The sequence below is a fragment of the Pithys albifrons genome, chromosome Z (genome assembly GCF_047495875.1).
Source record: "Pithys albifrons albifrons isolate INPA30051 chromosome Z, PitAlb_v1, whole genome shotgun sequence".
NCBI classification, from domain to species: Eukaryota; Metazoa; Chordata; class Aves; order Passeriformes; family Thamnophilidae; genus Pithys; species Pithys albifrons.
In genome coordinates this window covers 19,501,194-19,526,712 of record NC_092497.1, presented here as the reverse complement: position 1 = coordinate 19,526,712, position 25,519 = coordinate 19,501,194, and the positions used below count along the sequence as shown (strand labels likewise).

The window sequence follows — 25,519 nt, the reverse complement described above, 5'->3', positions numbered from 1 at the left end:
TAAAGACATAAGTAGAAGCATGACTTCTTTTTCTGTTCCTGGTCTCACACCTGGTTTAAGCATTTAGCTTACACCTATAGTAAACAGAACCAATATCATGTTGTTTTCTACCTAATTTATTACTCCCACTTTATGCTGTACATGATATTACCTCATACAAAGGATCACAAATATAGTACTCCTTCACCTATTCTTACTTCTTGTGCTGTCCTTTATTTACAAATAAATAGACTTTTTTTCCTGACTTCTAAAGTAATCTCACATCTTCTCTCAAGGTGTGCTGACAACAAAATCTTTTCCCATTCCGCCTTTTCTTTCAGAAGCCAGATGGGTTTTGTACAATTGCCTTCAAACAATTGCACAGCACTAAGACTCAGAACAGTTCTACTCCTGCTTAAAACCTTTGTTCTCATTTCCTGGTTTCCTCAATTTTACACTTCCTTTTTTGCCACTTTAAGTGTTGGTACATGACATGAGGTTTCTCTTCCAAATACCTTCTCTAAATTTGTTAATAACATTGAAGGATTTTGTTAGCACCCTCAACTTGCTGATGGTTTATACTTGTACTCCTAGCAAAGGGTATTGTGCACCTTTGTGCTTTTGGAATAGAACAGCACTGCTTTATAATTTCAGTGAACCTCAGATGAGACATGGTAAACTCTCATATGTATACTTACGTCCTGCTGAATGATGATGATATCTTCACCATTTTCGACCTGTAGCTGGGGAATTATTGGCAGGGCATCTTGAGATGCTGACATTGCCATAGCAATAGCTAAAGCTTCTTCCTCTTCAGCTTCCATCTTCTCCTTGCATTTTTGATTATGATTTACATCATCTTTGTAAGTATCATCATTTTCTGCCCGCTCAGGAGAAAGAACTGCAACTTCAGACTTGAATGTAACTGTGCCATCACTTGTTGGCATGGAGGCCTCGAGTAGGTCCTCAATACTGGAATTGAGCTCTGTATTAACATCCAGGCGACACTTCTCATCTACTGGTGTGAACACAGTCTCTTCACTTGGTATAACTGCACTGCTACTGCTGTTGGCGTCACTCTGTGTAATATTCAGGTCAAGTGTCATACTGCTTTTTAAGGTTTCTCCTTGCTTGTTCACATCACTTGGGGTAGGTCGTGATGGCTTTGGCCTGTGTACATGACTGGATGGCAACGGCCTGGCTTGGGTAAAAACTGGAGAAAGTTTCTCAGATTCTTTAGTTTCAGAACAGTTTCTCTGAAACTGGAGAGAAAGTTTCCGCTGTGTTTGAGGAGAAGGTGAGGGGATTTTGCAGGGAACAAATCCCTGAGGTCTGAGTTTAGAGACATCTGTTACAGGGCCAGCTGGTACAGATGGGTTTGAAGGAGACAGAAGCATTGGAAACAGTGACTGGGAATGACTGGATGAGGGAGAGGAGTTCAAACACTGACTGTGGGGTTTTCCTTTTGTTTGAATGGCCGGTTTTGGTTGCTCAGTGGTTACTGATGAAACAGGAAGTCCCATAGCAAGGCCAGCCAGCGTCTCAGAAATGTCCTCTGGACTGGCACTCATTTTTTTATCACTTAAACATTTCCCACTTTTCCCTGATAACTGGACAGTATTGTTAGGAGTATTACTTTCTGTAGCTTCTGGAGAGTTATCTGGTACAGGTAGCTGCAAAAAGTCTTCATGTTGGCATTCTCCAGAGTGCATTTCTTCCATGCCCAGCTGAATGGCTTCTGCAATTTCCATTTCATCCGCTATGGCCATCAGACGTCGACGCATCCTTACATAATGACTTGAGCTTGTCGCACTCAACATTTCTAACAGCTTTACAAAAACATGAGGCACTCTTGCCACCATTCTTGCTGCACTCAAAAATACTCTTCGTGACAGTTTGCCAACCATTGAGTGGGAATTGTCAATTGACTGCAAGGCGAAAGTTAGGAGGGAAAGAAGCTTCTTATACCTAAAGAAAGAAAAGAGGTGTTTTATACACTGACATGCTCTAGTTAACTAGTGTCAAAAAAGCCAAATGTATTTAGCTGTCAGTTCTGAAGAAGGAAGAAGTATTGGGGTACTAGTACTTCCAAACTGCAGCCAGTACTCCATAAAGGCAGCCAGTACTCCATAAATCAAGCACCCTTTGCATATAAATATATGCTATTTCTTTACAGGGATTAGGACAATTACTTCAATGAAATCACCAACAACAAATTCAACTATGAAGAGTAACAGTTACACAGTATAAGCAAGTACCTGTCTGCTACAGTATCAGCCTGTAAAACGTCTCCACAGACAATGTGGGGATAAAATTCACCAGGAAATTCCAACAGAAGTCTGTCTATTAGACAAAGTCGCCCCAGCAGTGCTTGCCAGTTGCTGGATTCGGTTTGAGTTCCAAGAATACAATTTAAGACATAATCAACACCTCCAATACCAATGGACCCTACAAAAAAGTTGATAAAATGAAGATTAGCCATGTTCACAGTTTTCGATAAAGATTAGAATTGTATACAGAATTACACAGTGTACCCAATCACCCTTCCAAACTATCAAGAGGAATACTATTCTATTTGCCATGATACTTGATAAACCTTAGTGTATTTGCCTGCAATTGTAATTCAATTATATATGAAGAGCTATTATTACCAGATTTAAGTATTTCTCTCCCAACTGCCAGCTCGCCTGCTTGACCTTTACACATCTCTAATAGCGTTGAGACTGAAAGTTGACTTGTTCGACTGTAAGAAATCAAAAACAGAGAGAATTCTTTTAGCAAATGTTTCAAGGAAAAACATTCCAATCATTGTATTTCAAACTAGGAATTATGTGCATAAAATGATTTCACATCGCTTTATTCCAGTAATTTTCTATAACCCTCTCTCTGTAAGCTACTAATTCTTGTGACATTTGTTTACAAGGATACTTCCAAAAGTGTAATGTCTATCACTAATACACCAACGAAACCCCAAGTACCTCAACGTCTTGCAAAAAGTGGCCGTATCCAGAAATCAAACAATGTAAGAACAGTTTTATTTCAATATAGCTTTACATATTCTCTTGCTAGACTATTACTGGGGCATCTGTAGCTGCAGTTTCAGAGGAAATGCTGCTTAGAAACTAAAACTAGAGACAAAACTCAAGCTGGTGGACTTCTGCATCTAGTTTACAGTACAAGAGAAGAAATGGTTGGTCTGGCAGAACAAAGAGGATAGCCTAGGACAGGAAGACAAGCCAAGGGCATTCACTCTGAATAGCTACCTCCTAACATAACACTTCCAGTTCTAATTCAAAGTGTTATGTTCATGTTAACACTTCATGGCACAGATGTGCAAAAACTAGTGCTGAAGTAGGAAAACTAAGGAGAGCTTAAAGGGGAGTCATGAGAATCAGACCAAAGAAACATCAGCTGTGATGGAGGGGATGGTTCCTGACTGCACCTAACATCTTTATTTTAAGGGCAGGAAGAAAAGCCTTACCATAGCAGAGTATCATTTAAAATTTTAAGTGTTATAAAAATACAATCAGTTGCCTTCAAAAGCTCCATCTTTCAAGCCAGAAGTTTGCTGGCAGCAGTTAGACAAACAAAATCATGATATACTTATGATCCACACATTTTATTTACCACTAATTAGTTACACATGAATAGCAACAAACAAAGCTTTATTACATTTTAGTAACAATTCAAAATGAAGTCCATGAGACACCATACCTGTTGGCATCTGCACATTTAACTAATATCGTCTCTACAACTGGCTTGAGAAGACGCTGTAGTTTAGTCCTCTCTGCCAAAGTATGACAGGGAGTGTATACCAGCATGGCTCTTAAAGTTTTCTAAGAGAAAGGAAACAAACAATACATATGAAATCAAATCAGTTATATAATTTTTATTTTTAAAGACATGTAAATAAACCTTAAAGAGTTGTAAATTAAGTTTCATAAAAATTGTGTTCAAAATATATTCAAAGGATAAATAGTATACTACATACTCACTAATAGAAATAGCCAGGTCTTTCAGATCAGAAAGACATACTGTCAATACTTAGCACTATAGCAAGTACTTCCTTTTATTTGGCCAGTGAAGTTTACACTCACAATGAATATTTTGATCATCCCACTTTCAAGTGATTTAAAAGCCATCAGCTGTGCTCAACAACTATCAGAATCCCTGACCTCATGTATCTTCTCCCTTTCCCTCCACACCTTCAAAAACTAAGTAACTAGGAAATTACTAGAATACAACAAGTAAATAACTACTTACTAAAGCAGCAACATACACTTTGTAGACAGGGTCAGCACAGACCATGGACAGCACACTGCAGCAGGATTCCACCACCACATCTCCTGAGATACTGGTCTGAGATGACCCACTAGCTGCTCCCAGAGCTCCAGCACTTGTGTTGTTTCCATTGTTGCTTCCAGAATTTCCAGTGCTTTCACCATTAGCCAGTAATAGAGCACCACTAACATCATGGGAAAGACGTCTAAGTGCCATCTCTCGTATATTCCAGTTCCGAGAAAACAAGCAGCCAACTAACTCCATCCCAAATACCTGTCAAGGATGCAACATTACAGGAGTCAAACCGAGTAATACTGCAACTTAAGTACCTAAGAAGAGCAATCAAAAGGAGGGGAGAAATGTTTCTAGTGAAAAATCATCAAGTCTGGCAGCAAGAATGTGTTCTGTGATTGAAATGAAAATATCATAAATTTTAAGTCACTGGTTCTCTAAAAATTCTGTTAAGAGAAGTGGAAGGATGACTGTGTGGACAGTTTTGTTGACTTTGAACTTCAGTTATTCCGTATTAAGTTGACTTCTAGACATGGATATAAACAATCCTGAAACCACGGTCTGGCTATACCAGACAACAGTAGAAGTATAGGAAATACAAGTTCTCCCATTTTTCAGCGTGTGACCCCTGTTCAGCTGAACCCACCTCTAGACTCTAGAAGTTATTTAGGTAATTTGGCACTTATTTTTATGTGAGTTGTATTGCAGAGACCAAATCTGTATTTATGTGACACCTTGCACAACCAAAACTAGAGTTAGGAATACTACATTTTATTACATGATTTATTACATGGATCTTCAGCATGAGGCATGAGATTAAGTTCAAAGCTGAAATCTCAGTTAAAACAAAACTGTAAAACCTTTTTTTCTGATGCAAGTTAAATACAACCTTCTAGTAATAATTAACCACAAAGCTGGTAGGATCCAGAATAAATTTTTGTATTTTGATCTGACAAATCTAATAAAACAGTTAAAAATCAGTTTTTACATTTGAAGCTTCCTTACAAAGTAAAACTACCTGAATCCATGGCTCAGCTAAATCTTTATATGTAGAAGGTATCTGCTGGACCCCATAATGAGTAAGGTTAAAATTGCTATCCTGGGCTCTTCTCTGTGATCCAGTTGGAGATTGCTGCTGAGACTGTTGCTGAACCACACGGAGAACAGAAGAATCCACAGGGCTTGGCAGTTCATGACTACAGATCAACAACAAATAATATGGATTAACAGATTAAACATTTATTGAGGTAAATACCTCAGCATATTTAGAAACATCAGTGAAGGATCCAGAAAAAGATAGTTTGTTATACACCAACTGAATCCTCACCTATAAAAATCGTGAGATCTCCATTTAGATCTACAAAGAGGACAGATGAGTGGCTCCCTGTTTCTTCTGCATTCTTCGGCCCCTGTAACACAGCAACAGGATAATATGTACTTCAGTGTATGAAACCAGAAGACGGCATTACTATTTTTAAGTTTTACTGAAGAACATTAGTTTCAGAAAAAAACACTCCTAAACTCAGCCATTTGCAACAATCTGGGCATTTAAATATGGCCATTTAAACATTTTTATGCACGAAAAAATGCTTCGCTTTAGTACTACAATTTTAAGTTATGAACTGAAATGCAGTTCCTCTTGTACTTCCAAAATAGGCAATACTTTTTAAAATTTTATTTGTTAAAGCAAACTGTAAATATTTATATACTTCAATGGATTATATAAATTTTCATCATAATTCACAATATAATCATAGCTGACAATAGGTAACTCTCATGCATTCTAATGACAAGTCATAGGGGGTTGAAAGTCTGTTCCTACCCTTGTTCTTATTGGACATAATCTTTTCACTCAGGTAAAGGAGGTGCAAACCCCCAGCCCTGCAGCAGACTTCTTTCTCAGAGCATCAAATTACAAATTTAATTTGTGAGTAAGTGATAAAATAAGGCATATTACCAGTACCTGAACGATAAACTACCACAGAATTATCACTCAAGAGCAGGTTTGTGCTTTTTAAATGTACAAACAAAGCCCAAACCCATACTAAGTTATAATATTTTGCATATTCAGAGTCCCTAGAACTTTACAAAAACCAAGATGATAACGTACATATTGACATGCAGTGGTGATGCAATTTGTTCCTGCAGCCTTCTTCACACACAGTTAGACTCTCTTCATCCAGCATGCCTAACAAACAAATGGGGCACATCTGTTCTTCTTCATCCTTCATACTATAAAAAGAGGTATTTGTGATTCTAGAAGTGGCATATCAGAGTTCAGAACAGGCTTTAACAGTGAAAAAGATTAACTTCCAGTTCAGAACAGTCACTTCTGGACAACTATAGGCTATTCATTAAACATTCTCCTAAACCTTGGTCTCAATAAGTAAATAACCAGATTTTTAGAAGAACCGAGTACAGACAACACTTTGTTGAAATGAAAGGCAAAGTCACAAAATGCATGACAACTTTTCAAACTAGGTCAGAGACCAATTAGACATTGAAAGGCCCAGCTTTGGCCACTTAACATATTTTTTCCCTAAGCCTTCTTTACACAAACCAACCATAACTTCTAAATTAATCATCTGGTTTTGAAAAACTAAGTAATTTCTATATTTTGAAAGCTGCCCACATTCTTTTCCATCACACTTCTTTCAGAGTATGGAGGCATAGGGTAGTCTTTAGTCCATTAAAGGAAACTATAAATACTATTTGATGAACAGATATAAAACACAAAATATCAAAAACTATTCAAGAATTTTCTGCCACTAGCAGAAACTGATAGAATAAATTTACATGAACACTAACATATCTGTATGTCACAGGTAAATGTTTAAAAAACCCTATTTTTCTGTTTCTTTTTTTCCCCACCTTAATCTTCAAATGGATATAACCAGATATATATCACAAAAACTATTCTGAACTTCAACAACATATATTGAAAAACACTAGTTATAATCTTGTGCAATATTGTTTAAATGTGTAAAACTCTTATGATTCGTAGCAAAATATAACTTGGTGTGTGTCTAAAAGTTTGCAGGAACCCTCTATTTGTTCAGTAACAATATATCTTTAAAATAAAATTAACTTATACATACATTATTTCTATACACATATATTCCCTTCTATTTATTTGCAAACAGTTTAAGCTACTTTTTCCTTGAAAAAATCCGCATAAATAAGCTTACAGTGAAAAATTAATTTCCACAGCACATATGCATATTAATTAGAAACTTATTTATGAAGAATTTGCTGTAAATAAAAAATGAGTGCAAGTCACAGTCATTATCAGAACCAAATAAACTTTTATCTCAAATGAATCTGATGCTCAGTGTTCTCCAATGGTTGTACCACACAAAATCAGACTTGCCCAAAACAGCAGCTACCTCACTGAATCAATACTGCAAGGAACCAACCATTGGCTGTACTGGCAAACAACCGAAAAATCTTGCACCCTACGAGAAGTGCCACCTAACGCAATGAAGCTGACAATCCTACAGAAAAAAAAACAACTTCCTACACAGGGTATCTACATTACAGGAACTGGCTTGCCAGATATAGGTAGTTCCAGAGCAGATTATGTATTTAACAGCTTTGTTTATGCCATTTATTTACAGAGACACAATTTAGAAAAATAAGTAAAAGATGATGTGAAATTAAGGACACAGTCTGTATATCAGAATTTTAAACCTGTCTAAATATATTCATCTAACTAAAGGCTTATTATCACAAAGTAGCACATCCAGGTATTCCTTCAATTAGATTTCACCTCACACAAAAAAAAGCTGCCATTTGGGTTGCCTTCTGCAGTTTGACCTCTCGAGATGATGTACAGCTCACCCACTAACTAATGCAAGCACAAATTACTTGTCTAAATAATTAACCAGTACCTTTCCAAAATCACAGAAGAGAACATGTAAAAGCACTCAAGTAGAAGTAATCAGGGAAAAAAGTATCAAAGAATAAAACTCCACTTAAAATTCATAAACCAGGCATGATTTAGTATTGTATAAACTATAAAATAATTTATTAGCTCTCTTATAATAATTTAAGCACCCATTTTAAATGAAGTGTTACTAAAAATATATGCTTGCTTATGTTTATATGGTTTTATAAATATGTTTAGAGTGCATTTACCCAAAATTTCTTCAGTACACTGTCTTAGGCAGAAATTTTTCTCCAAAGCAGGACATGAGACAAAGAAAAATAATGTTTATTCTTTTGTCAACATTTGCACGGACAGGCTTTCCAAAGTTAACATACGTTTCATTCACTTACATTTCAAAAATTGGTTTCCCAAATTCACGAGGCAAAAAAAAATTCTTTGCACAACTCTTAGCATTTTCCAAACAGAAGTCACAAAACAAATATGCCCACTTGGTACCACAGTGACTAAATGTATGCTTGACTTGATTGCTTGCAAATGCAGAGACTTAATGTGGCTTGAAATGAAAGCAGCTTTGAACAAAAAGAATGTAGGTGATTCTAAAACTACAGAATAAAGCTTTCAATTCCTTTAAAAAAATACTAACCTGTTTTCTGAACTAGATGTAGAAGTACTAGATGATGACAATGTATGAGAATTTGACATGCGTGAGACAAACTTCTGGATGGTGTTACGAGATGGAGCTTTGATCCTCGAGCTACGCCTACTGTGATATTTCTGGAACAAACTCTCAACCTAACATCAGAAAAAGATAGCAACAGTCGTATTTATGCTACGAATAGCTCATAATTAAAGCAATATTATTGAAGCATAACTACTGCTAAAAATACCTGTTCACCTTCACAATAATGTATTAGCAGTAGCAGCAGGAATTTCAGAAGTTTTACTACTAAACAGATTACAAGAAACACTTTACAAGAAAAATTTATTTTATTATTAAAAATTGGTAACAGCTCTAAGTATGCACACAATCACTTCTAAAGTCCCACATTCTGTTTACCTTTTAGCAAATCAGCCAGACAGATAGACAAATACAAGTAGAAAATCCCAACATTTGAATCATTCACTAAACTACACTACTCTACTATTCATTCAATTATGTCTTATATTTGCAGATAATTTCTTCCACTTACAGAGAACTTTTGAGAGTGAATTAAAGACATAACTAAAATAGATAGTCTTGTTGCTTTGAAATCCAACAGTTTTCAGCATTTTTAAGATAATGTCCTAAATACATTACAGAGTATATATTAGATCTGTCATTAGATCTATTAGAAATTGATTACCTCAAAGTTCTTCAGTGTCTTTCTCCAGAGCATTGGATCTGAGGGTTCAAGCTGGAACACCCGCAGCATAACAAACAGCAGATGGATACAAAACGTCCCACGGCCACAGCTACAAGTCTGCAAAGAAAAGTATATGCTAAGGCTCTACTGACTTGTTAGTTTTTCCACATTTAAGTGAATCATAGAACATAAACTACCCAACTCCAGAGGAAAAAAAAAAGAAGAAAAAAAAATTCATGCAAAATGTTTCATGTGCAGGTATAAATACCCTGGTACTTGGCCTTACAGAAAATAAGAATTCCCAAAATAATATTCAGAAATAAAAATCAAAAAGCAAACAATTACAATACCAGTTTTCAAATTATTCCCTCCCCCCCCCCTTTTTTTATTTTTGGTAAATCAACTGCAGCTTCATACTAGAAGGAATTTATGCATATAATCATAAATCCACAACATGACAGCAATCAAACTTCAGTGAGATGCTTGGATGTATCCCAATATTGCATCACGTTAGCACCAAGAAAGTCTATGAAAAGGAGCCCATTATGGGTATTAATGAAATTATCACACTTTTAAGGGAATTATGTCATGTGCTTGCTCTTTTATATATATAGCCAATGAAGAGAGGAAGTGGTTGAATTTTAGCCAAAAATACTTAAAACATAAAATTCAGAGCCACTTCTAGGAATGACAAATAGACAAGACAAAAATAGTACCTTTTCTTTTTAAAAAAGATGAACTTTAGACAAAACTGATTTACAAAACAGAAGCTGATCATTATATTACATAAGCACAAATTACATCTTTTAGACATGACTTTATAACACCATGATCATCGATTAATCTAATTTGGGTTTGAACAGTTTTCTGAGATTAATCATAAATTGGCAAAAGCCACAGACAATACAGAAACATTCTCTACCTGAGGCCCAATAAACACTCTGTATTTATTATCAGGGCTGTCTCCTCCAATTAAGAAGGAGTTGGGTCCTATCTGCTGCAGCAAGTACAGTCTGGCCCGCATGACTTTGTTGACACGACGATTTGTTTCCTCGGGGCTGTATGGAGAGAATCCATCTGGAGATGGGGCTCGTCGAGGTGGGGTTATCCGTCCACTCTGAAACTACATAAGTGGTTCTGTCACAAGCATTCATAGGACAAAAGTATGTTTAATTAGGTGTGGTTTATTTCTTAATTTCACCACCCTCCAATGACACAAGTGTCCCCAAAACCTGTAATCACTACAATCTGCTCAGACTATATAACTTGAAAAACTGAAATTCTGTATCTGAAACTTGACTGATATTATGACAGGAGTCTTTTAAACCACTTCTATTTTCATATCTTGATTGGTTGCCTTGCCATATTAATGCTGAAGTATCAAATATAATTCAATCTGAAGATAATAAGACTCAATATAGGAGATTATTATAAAAGGTTATAACACAAATATATTTCATTAATGAGGAAATGCTATGACTACAGTTTACAAAAGAGAATATATGTTCAATGAAAACCAAAATTTTAAGAAACCTCAGAAATAAAAAAAACGTTCAGCTTTCTCTCTTTTGCATAATGAGAGTAACTTTTAGCTGATGATGCTTTTGGGTTCTTTTTAATATTGTTCCCCCAAAATCTAAAATTCAATGGCCCAAGCCTTTTATGAAAATTGTCTTCATTTAAGTTCTTCACAGTTCTGACATTATGTGTTAATGGTTCCATCCAATTTCAAATAAAATATAACCTGCATTTCTAACATTTTTAATGTGAAAGGTTACTATTAAACAAATAAAACCAAGCATGATAATATATTAGATAGTTTGGTGAGTTACTGCTGTTTTCTTTTTCTTAACCTTTCAATTTCTCTTGTCAAGAGGAAAGGACCAGCACTGCAGCGCTGTAACTCGTGGTATGTGTCTCTAGTTCAGAGGATTGGCAGCATGTATTTTAACTGACATTGGAAAAACTTGTTTAGAACAATGGGACAATTAGATCTTATTCTAACAGCACTGCGAATTTGAAGGCAAGTCAACTGAAGCTGAAATGTTGAGGTGTGATTTTACAAGCTTAACCCATTAGATATTATTGCTCAAAATATTATACTCTTGATCTTTATTAATTAAGACAGTTACTGTTGCTCAAAACATTCTATTCCAGACCTTCTAAAATGCAGTCATATCTATTTTAGACTTATAGCAATGCACATGTCTAAGTTTTCCCTAATCTGTACAGAGATCAGAAACAGAGGCTCACAAACAGCATACCAGTACCACTTCTCTGCAGGAATCTTAATCTAGTCCACAATCCTATCCTTAATGGAAGATACCTGCCTGGAGAACTGACAGGCAGGAAAAATCTGACTACAGGTTAAAAAAAAGAAGTACTAACACCTCTTCCTGATAATCAAGCTAAGCAAACATCTATGTTTCATGACTAAGTATCTGTATTTCTTCCTTTATTTCCTAGAAATTGAAAAATGAAAGCAGGACTGAACGAATTACAAGTTGCACCCTAAGAGTACAGAATAAAACTCCACGTAGGAGAAACATCACACAAGATAAGCTTTGTGTATGTCACTCAAGTGATAACCTGTCATAACCTCTTTGTATCAGCATCATGCTCTACAGAGGGAGCACAAGGTGCCCCTGTAAGCAAGAGATTGTAGACCATAGGCAAACTAAAAACATCACAGCTTGCAACTTACAGGCACTGGAGATACCCTTTTTCTTCTAACACCTGGTGACTCAGATTTAACCGTCCTAGCAGATGATGACGAGGAGCTGCTTGGAGAAGGACTACGTCTTCCTTTCTGTGTAGGTGAAGAAGCAGTGCTTTGTCCTTCAGCTTGAGGTTCTAGACAGAGTTTGTTCATTTCTGATCCATCTGTTTTCCCTGGGATAGGTTTCACCACCTTGTGGAAATTAAACCATGTGTTAGAATTAAGAATTGGTAATTTTACACTAAAGCAAAACAAATTAATCAAAACTTTTTGGCTATAACTAAGCCATTATACAAAACCCCAAAGTCTGCATATTCCTTGGTTCCTACTCTTAATGTCTAATAGGGATTGTCTTATTGATCTACATGCAACACAAAATCAAGAACCTTTCTTCCTGTCCATCTGTGCTGCTTATGTTAGTTGTGGCAGCAATGGATTAGATTCTCAAAAGTTCTCTATTTCTCATTGAAGATATTTAAATGAACAGCAGTTTCCCCATATGGATAGAAGTCAAAACATTTTTTTTCTACAAGCACTGTCCACTTATTAACAGCATAATATTGGACCCATCCATCATAAATAGAACCAGCTGAGAAACACTAGGGCTACTATTTCTACAGCACAACACTTATTGCAAAGTACAAATTTTAAACCTGGAGGCAATCCAGCAAAACTAGGTGTGCTGTGCCATGTTAAAAAAAAAACAAAAACAACAAAGCTTTTTGTCTGCTGTACAAGTAAAATAGCTATATCATATCTGGTATCTGCCCTAATCACTGTGCACAGTGCTGCACGGCATGGGTAGACACAGGTGCTCAAGCAAAGGGAGTAATACTTTTAATACAGGGCTTTACTGCATGAACACTTCATTTTGACACAGAGGATTGGAATAGTTCAAGACAAACCTTCAGCTTGGGAATAGTTCAAGGCAAAACGTCAGTGCCTGTCAGACCCCCATAATGCATAAGAAGAGTAAGGTCCCTGAGAATCAAATTAAAAAACAATCACACTGGGCAGATTCAGTTTTAGTTCTACATTTCTCAATGACTCAGAGCCTTGACTCAAAACTGGAAGGAATCTCCAAGTAAGACCTCAGGTAAACGGACCAGACCTCTTCTAGAAACTTCCAGAGGTCTCTTTGAGACAAAAACTGAAAGGGCCTTTCCCTGTTCAGGGCATGGGTAGGAAGAGACATCTACAATCAGTGCCTAGTTCCCAAAGTGAACAGGATAAAAGAGAAGTCTAAAGAGCAGTGAAAGTCTTTTTTCCCCTCCTACCAACTACTGTAATGCCTCTTCTTTGCTGGAAAGTCAGAATCCAGATACCTATATATATAGACATGTTTAAGTTATGAGCTGCCAGTGCTTGAAAACATCTGAAATTTAAACTATAGTAATTGAGAATCTAGAGCATCAAATGTATTACAACACCGAGAAACCTCAAGGGAAGTGGGCTGAGCAGACAATCTCAAGTTATGCATTAACCTAGATGTATTTAAATTTTTTCAAATAAAAACTGCTTGGTATTATTTGACCCTTTAACTTACTGGTTTTTCATGCTCTTTTAAGTATTTTCAATGTTATTTTTCATGTCAGAACCAACAGAATGTGCTTATTTCTGTTCTAGAAAACTTGCCCCCAAAAACTTGTTCAGTGCATCAGATGATCTTAGCTTTAAATTAGCACTACCCTCAAGAGGTAGATGGGTGTCACATCAACCAATGCAACTACATTTATAGGTAAGTACTGGCTATTCAGTAACCAGCATTATGCTGCATAGAATTGTAACTAATCTTAAAATTCTCAGGTTTGATCTCTCTGAATTTCTTAAAACTTCTTACAAGCCACTTATACAAAAGTAGCACCTAAACCAACATTTTCACATTCGATCGCTTTGAATTTCTTAAAACTTCTTCCAAGCTAAAACGCTAAAAGAATACTCTGTCATCCAAAGTTTAGCAGAGTTGAGATTAGGCTGAAGGAATAGCTCAGGTCTGGTTTTACTTATTGGGGGTTTTTTTACTAGTTTTATCAAGTTTTTACCTAATGAACAGCAGCTATTTTGGTTGTTGCCGTTAGAGGGCAGAATTGCCACAGCAGTACGTGACAGCGCCCAAAGCAGCAGCACAGCGACATCGCCTTCAACTTAAAAATAAAGCTCAACCAACACGTCTATTTCAGAAAGTCAGCCACAGTTTCTTGTTAAACACCTCATAAACAAAAGGCAGAAGGACCATAATTAAGGGTAGGAAAATTTTTAAGAAAAAGAGGTTTCTAACAGGAAGAAATCTAAGGGATTTTTATGTGTAATAACTATTATAGATATTGCCCTTCCATCAGTGCCACTCACCACTGGGCCTCTTCTGCTTCTTCTTTCTAGCCATTCATGCTTCCAGGCTGGCATACATGTTGCCTTGAGTTTCTCCCTGATCATGCGCTCTTCTGGGCGGTCATCCATCTTCTGCAACCCCCTGAGGGTTTCTTTATTCTCCATGTCACGACTACAGCAAAGAAAGAAAAAGTCATAAACACAATTAATTTTAGTTCAAGTATAATGCCACAGAATTCTTAAACTTTTTGTCACCCTCTTCTCCCTCTCCTTACAACGCAGCTGTTTAGACATTATTTCCAACAGACCAACAAGCCTGTTAAGAGTTACACTAATTTGTTATTCTGCCATTTGAAGCATACCTGTTCAGGGAGATACTGCTTGTCATACTCAACACCCAGCAAAAACAAAGATCCTGGCTAATATAAAACCAATACAAAAATTATCCTCTGTCATTCACCAAAGGTTCCACAAGTCTTGCCATGGTTCATGTATTCCTTGGCAATTCAAAGCTTGCAAGCTCTATTTTAAAACAATTTACAAAATTAATTTAAATTAATGGTGAAAATTTCCCATCTTCATAGGATGAACAGGCATGAAACTATGTATGCAGTGCCTCAATCTATATATTAACCCTTCTCAAAAAAGAGAACCTGTAAACTAATACTACAATAAGAATCACAGAATCCTAGAATGGCTTGGGTTGGAAGCAACCTTAAAGATCTTCTAATTCCAACCAGTTTGCCTTGGGCAGGGGCACCTTCACTCAACCAGGCTGCTCAGAGTCCCATCCAACCTGGCCTAACATATACTTAAACCACACAGAGAAGTAATGAAATTAAGGCTAGTAGCCTTGAGAGTTGCTTTTTGAGTGATTGATGACTCTAAAGATCTTCAATTTGGCTATGGTAATAGCAAAATTCATATCTGTATCTGTATTCATATTTGTATCTGTAAAATGAAAATTTAATCCATCTGGGCTTGTACTTCTTTGACCAACAGCAAAGTAGTTGCCTGTGATTGCTGGCAATAGCAAAAAAGCAAAAAGTACTGTCAGACACAAACTGAAAAACAAATATGAACAGTCTGGAAGATTTCCTGATTCTGCTGAGCCATCTGCTAAATCACCAAGAAAACCATGTTGTTAAGCAGCAGCACATGATCCCCACCCATCTTAATGAGGCTAGTGCTCTTCAAAAATAAGCAAGCTTGATTAAAGCCAACTGTCAGAGTGAGATTTTATTTCAGAAATAAGATCACAAAGTAGATTTGGCTATATAATAATTTAGCTACAACTGCTGCTCTTACATGCAGTCTCAGCTTTTTAAAAACATTCAGCTATGCAGTCACAACTACATTTATGTACTGTATGACAACATATTCCGTGTAACATTTGTGGTAATACAATGATGATAAAATGACAATTCCTATCTTCAGCAACGTATTTCTAGGGTCATTTATCGCAAATTCATACTTTAAAAACAGTTTTTGCTGGTCAAAAGAGTGCACTCCTGTTATATTTTTTTTTCTCTCATTGTAGAGACAAAGGAAACAAAGGATTCTGAGGCAGGAAATAATTCTTCCTGTCCAGCGCTGAAACGTAAGAAGCAAATGGGTACTGTAAACAAAACATATTTTCTTTCAAGCAAACTAAATCTAAGCTTACTGTTAATAACTGATTTTAGATAGGCAAAACTATGTCCAGTGATTAAAGACTTAAAAATGTTTATAAATAGAAACACAATCCACCTAGGAATGAATGTTTTTTCAGAGGTTAAGCATTAATGCTTGCATAATTCTCAAAGTAATGCAAGTGACATAATAATTTTTGTTCCAGCATTGAATTCCATACTATTGCCTTCTGAAAACTAGAGATAATCCTTGAAATATAAAAATATTAAAGTAGAAGGTAGAGTCCAAATATGAATATGCCTGAAAGTTTGAAATATGGAAGAAACCACTGTATAAAACAGACAACTTTACATTTTTATCTCAGTCAAAAAAAACCGTTTTAAGACAAAGAATCCTTGATAAGAACAGCACACCTTTAAAATAAGTTAAAATAAGTTAAAATATCATTACTCTGGTTTTTATGTTAGCTATTCCATGGCATGAACCATCTCAGTTGCATGAATACTTTCTATACTAGACAGAAAACACCACCCCAGCAGTCAGAGAATGACACAGTATTTCATTTGTTCATATAACCATGATTAACTTCCCAACTGATATAAAAAAAGTCTTTTAGAGGCCCTTGGACTTGAATTCATGAACAATGTAATACAACAGTGGAGCCCTCACAATCTCTGCTTGTTCTCTAAAAAGCAGAAGCAGCTATCTTTCTCTCATGTGACAGCTAAACCAATCTACCCTCGCCTGCACAAAGAACTCTTGTGCTTTCTCTCAGGGCAGGTGGGAGAAACTAGCTGAGTCTGAAAGCTCCTGCTTATTAAACCACAGTTATCTTATACTGAATTTAAGTACTTAGTATGTATTTATAGAACACAACTTCTGATGTAATCAAAACAACTTTGTGTTTTATCTCAAGACTCGGCTAAAATATTCATTAAATATTCTTATTTGCTGGGTCTGTGGAAAAAATATTTTTCCTGTGTCTGCACAAAGCTCCTGCAGTATGCAGGACCCCATCACTTACTGATCCTGAACCTACAAGGGGTTTTTAGCTAATTTTTTTAAAATTTAATTTTTATTTTATTTAATCTATAGTAAACTCCCCGACCTATTCCAGGCAAGCTGAAGATTTCCTACATGGCAATGGGCTAGGTTGTCAGTCTCTATCCCTGTACCTTAGCACAACATAAAAATAAGAAATCAAGAGCATATTCCACTGAGGACTTGATCCTGCAAGGTACAGAGAATTCTGATCACCATAAAGCAGCACCAATTCATGAGTCAAGGGAACCATGTGCTTAAGTGAGCAGGCAAAAAATAAGCACTGAGAACAGGTACGCTTGGGCCATGGAGCCTTATATTTCCCAACAGCCCACCCTTCTGCTTCATCAGGAACCAACGACTTGGCTCTTAAATGTTTCAGCTTCTCATGAATCAAGCAAAAAAGATAAAAACTTTGGGTTTTCATTTCTTATAAATTCTAAGTTTTGAACCTTGTCCCTTTAAAGCCTTTAAATCAATGACTCACTGTTTTAAAAGAAGGTATGTAATACACATGCTATTTTAGGAAACGATGATGAAATATACAAGCAATCTTTACCTCCAATAGCTCAGTGAATTCAATACTAATTCTCTGCAAGGACTTTTCTTACAAAGGGTATATAGTGCTATATGAAAGCTGAATAGTAGCTGCAATTCCTTTTCGTATGCTTCTCAACAGTTGGGTGTCTTGGCTTCTCTGCTGTCTTATTTGGGAAAAAAAGCTTTATCCAATAGCCAAGCTGGACCAGATTTTATTAGCATCAGGAAAACAAGAAAAGGGCAAGTTCTGAAATACCAGTCAATTCACGAAGCAAGGGAAGTTCTGTCTCTAACCCAGTCACAGCGAAAAGTTATTAGCTGCCTTTTTTAAAAAAACAAAACACCAAAACATTTGTCTAAAGGAAATTAGCAAAGGTAACTGGTACATCCGCAGTGGTCAAAGCATGGGCAACCAAAGGGAACACTGATGAATGGAACTGGTCATACAACAGCTCTATCAGAACAATCAAGACATTTCACAATAGGTTTGGTAGAAAGGCACTGAAAAATCATATATTCTGTTTAGTGCAAATGCCACATATGGTTTAACAATCAATACTGGAAGTGAGCTGAGATGGGATGTCAAGGTCTCATTGTCAGGACCTTAAGGAAGAATTAGGAGTATGGACACCTGCTAAATGCAACCCAATTCTCTACAGATCCCAAGAACACTGGGCTAGTTGACCAGCCAGCAGCAGTGCTCAGCAGTGCTCAGTGTGGGGAGCTGGGACTAAAGAGTCAGCCATTCCCTGAATTGAGGGGGTCAGCTATTAGATTTTTAGATAAATTCTTGCCACTACAGTTCCAGTAGCACTCACAGTTTCTCTTTTGCCATTAAGTACTTCTAATGATATCAAGATCAGTAATAAAAAACCAAGATCGAGATGGACAAGGCACGGTCTGTTCTCCTATCAGTCTCCCATTCCTTCTCCTGCTGATTCACTAGTGCTGGCGTTTACCATCTATCCATTTGTGTTCATCATAACATAGCAAAAGATCAGGTACAGCACATTCCATGAAAATGAAAAACTTAGGAACATTCTCAACCTGGTACTAAATAGCAGCAACTGATATTTAACAACATCACCAAACGTGCTACTTCCTAGAGACTGATGTATCTGGCTCCTCAAAACACTTACAGAGACTTTACCTCAAAGTTATGGAAGTGTGAAATGAAGTTCTATCATTCTGACAGAGTGGGATATCAAAAGGTGCAATTGTCAAAGACAGTATTTCACTGCTAACAGGACAATATTCACACCCAAAGCTCTAACTCCACACACTGAGAGCCACACCCTTCAGTGGAACCTCACAGGCCCTGGTCAAGAAGGATCATGCTTCCTGCAAGAGTCAGCCACGAGGGCTCAAATTCCCAAGACGGATGTCAAAAGATACAGAAGTGGATTTCCTGCATGAACATTCTAGCTCCTATGGAGTCAAATCCACTTCAGCTATACAAAACATCAGATGGATTGCTTGCTCTGAAGCCACCTAGCTATCCTTTAAGATATATCGCTCAATAGCCACTGAAAATGAGCCCTCCTACAAAAGAAGCCAAGAAACAACAGACTCTGTTTGCAACAGATGCCTGTTAAACAGCTAATTAAATGGGCTTCTTTCTCCTGCATGTTTCCTAAGAAAACTATCAGACATCTGAGAGAACTATTACAGAAAGCTCCTGTGGCACTCCTAATACTTTCTCTCACTATTTAATCTCCCAGTAGCAATTTACACACATCAATGTATACACATACTGTGGTGTTTTCAGTAGGTAAGAAATAGTTACATCACATGACCTCTCAGATTCTTTGTTTTCACACTAAATGCTTTCCAGAGAATCTGGTATTTTATCTCTAAACCCCTAGAAGTTTATGGCATTACTGAGCAGAATTTCTAGAAATTACAGGTGGTAGATAAATTGATCTTTTACTTCAGATCCTCCAAGTCTGTTCCACCCCAAAACAGGAGTATTAGGTGAAATGCGATTGGCCAAGATATAGAAAAGATCACATCAAAACATATATGGTCCTTGGTAATGTAAAAGTCTGAAGCCATTAAAAGAAAGATGGAATTAAAAGTAGGATAAAACCCAAAACAGAAGTCTGAAACCAAATTTTTCATTGGAGATTATTTTTATATGCCCATTTATCAGGTAAATGAGAGCATTCATACTGTTTCAAGTGTCTGTCTTACTTTTAAAGATTAAATTGCTTATTATCTACCGGATGACTCTCAGAGCAGAGTAAAACAGCTCCACCCATAATGCATGGGATAAAGAGTTTCTCAGCTAGTTTAACTCCTTGGTCCTCAACAGAGGAGAACATCAGGTATTTGATATAAAAAAAAATTATGCTTTGAGTCAGCTTCAAATAATAACGATAAGCAAATAAACTTGCATACTACATTCTCCACCTCCAACTGGAATGGTGGAAACAACATTCAAAAAAGTAACTTGGACAGGATGAGCTACAAAGACGTTCAAAACTAATTTCTGAAACTATCATAAGAAAGAGAATGTAGAACATTCTGACACCATTCAAAATGGTAGACTTATCAGCAGATACCAAATGTTCCAAGACTGCTGCTGGAAAGAAAATTTTAAACTTCTCTCAGCAAAAAGAAAGCAAATTAAAAAATTAAAGGCTTATAATTACGTTATTTCTAGTAAATAAATGTAAGATATTCTACAAATTTTAAATCTTAATTACTTGTTAGTCAGTAAATGATATGTAAGGCAAATGGGGAATTAAAATGAATCCGTTCAAAACCACTAAATCTTTAAATGATTCAAAGATAAATTCAAAAAGCTGTAAAACTCAGAAATCACTGGCCTTACAGGAGGAGACCAGAGATGCAGAAAGATGTTTAACAGGTTTGCTCTTCCCTGAAGAAGGATTTTACTAATGTACTCTCTTTCCAGGGTTATATTTGTTTCTTAGCATACACTGCTGACAATTACAGCCAATTACTGTCATCTACTCGTTGTACTGAAGCCACATTTAGAAGTCATGAAGCAGGATCCTGGTATCCTAATCATCCCAATTTGTTCTTAATTTTGGGGGTGGGGATGTTTTTTCTAAATTTTTTTTTTTAGTTCATGCTCTACTTTTCATTTTCTTTTCCTCTTCTTCTCTTATTTCTTGTCCATATATTTATCAGCCCAAGTTACCCTGTGAATTAATATAATTAGTATGATATCTTCCTATATAGGAACAATAGGCTGTACTAAACAGGCACTACGTGCTAAAGGGGTATGCCTTGCTCACTGAGACTCATTCAAAACGCCCTTGTTCTGTGAAGATTCAGATGCTGAGTTTTGCTCAAAATAAAGTGGACTAAGCGGTTCCAAATATATTTCTGACTTCGGCATTAAAAACTTTCCTAAGGTACAGAAATAAAGTAAGAAATTCATTGCTAGCCTATTCTGAGTAACTGCTGGGGAAGAAACATAACCCCATAGCAACTCCTTGAGCCACTCGAGATAGATCCGTGTTTTCCAGAGGTAGACAACCACAGATGAACTGGCTCTCACCATGAAAATACAGACTCAGGCTCTACAGTTCCCCCGTGCTCACATATACAGAGCCTCCCCAGGTGCAGAGTGCTCGGTGCTGCTCGGGCAGAGCTGCCTCCCCGCACAAGGAGACCTTTCGGTGCTATCTGTCAGCCAATCTACCCACAGGTCAAGCACACAATAACTACACCCACTTTAACAATGGCAGCTAGTATTTCAAATGTTTATTTTTGTAAGATAACAACAAGCTAGCACTGACAAAAAAATTACAGGAAAAGGCATTCAAAACTTCTGCAAGCTAAAAAATATGGCTAAAAATTAGTATAGCTTCAGTAACTCCTATTTTGTTTGCCTTAAAATCTCTATTATTAAAGAAAAAACGAGTGCAGAAATCTTAACTGATGGGGGGGCAGGGAGTGTTCAGTGAGACAATTTGAAAAAAGTTAGGGAAAAAAAAAACCTATGTAGTTAGCAAGCAATAAATACATTTTTTCCATAATAACCAAATAGGTCTGTGATGATAAAACCGGGATGCCAACACAAGACAGCAAGTACACAAAAAATAAATCTTAACAAAAAGATACCAACTTCCTTACACTCTTCAGTGTATACCTGAGATTTTATTTTAAAACTTTACTGCATTTATATATCATTAATAATAATGTACTTAAGTTTTTAATTTACAGGAATGAGTAATTCTTTAGAAAAGTAGTTCTTGATACTAGTTACAAATTACATACTGTCAGAGTGAAAATGCAGTTGGCTCACAACCCCTTGGATAACAGAAAATGTGTACCCAGTACTTGCTTAAAAATCGACGTGTACATTTCAGACACATTCACGTGGCAGTGTGAAAGCATAAAACAGGAAAAGCATCACTTCACCAGAGATTCAGCTTGTCATCAGTGATTTGAGGAAGGAGATCGTGTTCTTTGTGAAGCAAATTTGATCAGAAAGCCTTTGCATTCAAGTCTCAGATGAACCATTCCCTCCCAGACACAGAATATTCTCCTGTGCACAAGTACCTGTGAATAAGTTTCACAAATCCTGGGCACTCTGCCATAAAAAGACAAAAATAACATTACATATATCTAGAAAGACACAATTATATATGGAAAATATTACACTTATGCTAAACATCCTAGTATATGAAAAGGAATAGTCTGATTTCATCAAGATATACCGTGCAAGAGAAATTAGAAGCAGAATGAAGCATCTATACAGTACCTAAGGAATGATGTAAGCCTAAGAGCTATTGGGTCAGCTGGTATCATTCCTTCTATCTGTGAAACAATCTTAAAAAATAAACCCAGCAAAATCAATTAATTTTCATCTAGTGAGATGTATGTGGTGCTGCTAAGTCCAGGTTCATGAAAGAGCAGCAGTATTTGACATGAAGTGCCAAGTCTTAAAGACACCCTGGTCTCTTTAAAGATGCCTTCATTATGTTCAGATTCCAGTTAGGACACTGACTTCCAGCAGATTACTCCCAACCTGCCACAGATTTTGTGGGCCATCAAGAACTCTGCCAGATCTCTGCTCATTAAAACCAGTGCTCAGTATGTACAGTTCTACACACCAGCTCTCTGAGTCCCACTTGGACCACTGGCCTGAGTTCTCTAAACTCTTATCTCCCACCAGAAAATGCTTTGGCTACTTGTAATTTCTTGCAGTTATTTTTGAAATTAAACAGCCATTTTTGATTCAAGCATAGCACTTTTTAGTATTCCCATGCTTGCCAGCTACAAGAAATACTTTTCTTCCACCAGAATTGCAAAGAGTGACAGTTTAGCAAAAATTCTTAAAATATCATCACTATTCAAATTACACCACCACACCACTTTGGACACTAAGTCTTTCTGTATCTATGGCAGTACAAAAAGATCAAAAGATAAGACCAACAGGTCAAAATAAACCACACTGTGGAACAACCCCAAATCTACACTGACATTTACCCATCTCTCACTACTGCATTACCCAAACATTCCATGTACTTACATGGTAGATGGAACAAATCTGTCTCTAACCTCAAACAGGACTTTGAGACCACAAAATACACTGAAAATAAGCAGTAATATTTTAAAATGAGTAACAAATTCTAGCTAATGCCAACCACATGTATGATTGACAGAACAATGAACAATTTCTTACTACTGAGAAAAATGCTTTTGAAGAGGAATAAAGTTTTCCAGAAAGGAAGAGTTAATATTTTCCTGTCCTCTCTCATCAGCAGTATAAATGAGTAAAAGTAATCAATGTTCATAACTTCATTTTGAGATCTCTTCCCCAAGGTAACTGTATGAGGTTTGGCTGGGAAGGAGTTAAAATAGTAACTTAAAGTTTCATATACTACTGTTAAACAAAATAAGAGTATCTAAATTTACCACTATTTTTTATTGATTCAAATGAATCAGGGAAGGAGGAAAAAACTTGAGAAAAATGTGCATCTTATAAACAGGAATAAGCACAGACAATGGTGGAACACAAGTCCTCTGGACATGCAAAAGGGAGTTCAAACAACTATAAAAAAATTAAGCAGTTGAAATTGAAAAAGCACTTTATTCAAAATTATTAACAGTGGTACACAAGTAGTTTGCTTTATTACCAGAGATAGGTATCAAATTAAAGTGACTTCTAAGAAAGCTTTTTTAATTTATTCTAACCCACAAGGACAAAAGACTGTTGTCTTAGAAGCAGCAGCTATAAAATAAGCATAATTACAAATGAGCACATTCACTTTCTCATTGAGAAAATACAGCACTGGTTGTTAAGACAAGCACCAAAGGTATTTTCAGCAGAATGCATGACAAGTATACATGTAAGACAATTATCTGGAGCACGGGAATATAGAGATATATGTATCCTTCTGGCAGAGGAGACATGTTGTCAGTGACAAAGATCTTTTTCTCACATTTGATTACCTTACAACAGGAATTGGAGAAGCAGAGCTACAATAATGCACTTAAAATTCAAGTTTGGTTTTATTTAGGAGTTGGTTTAAGTATTTAATATGACAGTCATCAGAAATGTAATAAATATTTAGTACTTCTCAAGTGCATGATGTCATATCCTTCTTTATAACTGTCTACCCATTTAAACTTCTTCACCAGAAATTGACTGAGCATTTAAGATAATAGGTACTGATTTACCATTTAAGACCACAGATAGCAACTTTTCTTTAGTCACATAAAACCTACAACTACTCAGACCACCTTTCAGGTAGCCAATAAGAATGTCTGGGCCCATACAAACTTTTCATTTAATATAGTCAAAGCTGAACTGCAAGAAAGACTTGAAGCCATGAACCAGAAAGCTGCCATAAAATTCACCCACACTAAAAGACCCTGAAAGGTATGGATAGGAAGCAGTCACCATTTGTACAGTATGTACCGTACGTGCCCTCCAAGCAGTGCTTCAGCTGGGACAGCAGTGCTCAGTGAAGCTTCAAAGAGAAAAAACCCATTAACACACAAGTGTGCTTTCAGATTTTTAAACTTCTCTCCCACACAGCCCAAAAGACAAACATTGTGTTTGTTCTGCAATACTATACACTAGGCTTTTGTGGTCTACTTGTGTAAGCTCATCAAAGCAACCCTCAAACATCCATCTTCTGTCCACAGTTTGTTCTCTACAAAATAAGTCTGAAGTTTAATGGAACAATTCTATGGAAAGCTGACGTTATCACTAAACTTCCACTTAGAAATCCGAAATAATAATAGCAAGGCCAACTGCCAGAAACATACTCAACTGAAAGCACGCCCTTATCCCAAGTTTGATTTTTCTACATGCCTCAGCATGCTTCCCTAAAAAACCAATATGCCCAAGTGCTACCAACCATCTGAAATAAGCAATCTGAAATAAGGGAAAGTCAGATTACAACTATTTTATTCCTCTACTTCCTAGTTTTCACTGCCACCACTTGATTAACGAGAACAATCACTATTAGGAATTAGAATGATTCAGGCACTAGTGGAACTTAAGACATTTTTGCAGCTCAAGAGAAACTTCAGTCCTGAATTGCAGATGCTTTATTCAGATTATCCCAGAATGCTTTTAGTTTTGTAAAGTAAACAAGTATCAGAGCTTTGATTTTCAGTTTCACATATATTAGCTCTGTCCTTGGAAACTTTATTTTAATTAAGAAAATAACTTGCAGAGCAATTTAAAGCTATATGGGACATGCATGTAAACTGCACCAATGCCTAGTATGAGTGTCTCATTTATGAAAGGATCAAAAAATG

At 36.5% G+C, this 25,519-nt stretch overlaps 1 protein-coding gene across 2 annotated transcripts in view; it reads right to left on the bottom strand.

Moving 5' to 3' along the window:
• The window catches only part of MAP3K1 (mitogen-activated protein kinase kinase kinase 1), a 57,248-nt gene that overhangs the window by 9,322 nt on the left and 22,407 nt on the right, over positions 1–25,519 (bottom strand). For both annotated transcript variants that reach the window (XM_071580581.1, XM_071580579.1), the window contains exons 2-14: positions 14,573–14,723; positions 12,209–12,415; positions 10,427–10,627; positions 9,505–9,621; positions 8,805–8,953; positions 6,383–6,504; positions 5,600–5,681; positions 5,291–5,468; positions 4,243–4,533; positions 3,694–3,815; positions 2,631–2,722; positions 2,238–2,427; positions 678–1,947 (exon numbers count right to left, since the gene is read on the bottom strand). In XM_071580581.1, coding sequence (XP_071436682.1) covers positions 678–1,947; positions 2,238–2,427; positions 2,631–2,722; positions 3,694–3,815; positions 4,243–4,533; positions 5,291–5,468; positions 5,600–5,681; positions 6,383–6,504; positions 8,805–8,953; positions 9,505–9,621; positions 10,427–10,627; positions 12,209–12,415; positions 14,573–14,716 — 3,165 coding nt within the window. In that variant the 5' untranslated portion in view covers positions 14,717–14,723. The remainder of the gene's footprint in view (positions 1–677; positions 1,948–2,237; positions 2,428–2,630; positions 2,723–3,693; positions 3,816–4,242; positions 4,534–5,290; positions 5,469–5,599; positions 5,682–6,382; positions 6,505–8,804; positions 8,954–9,504; positions 9,622–10,426; positions 10,628–12,208; positions 12,416–14,572; positions 14,724–25,519) is intronic.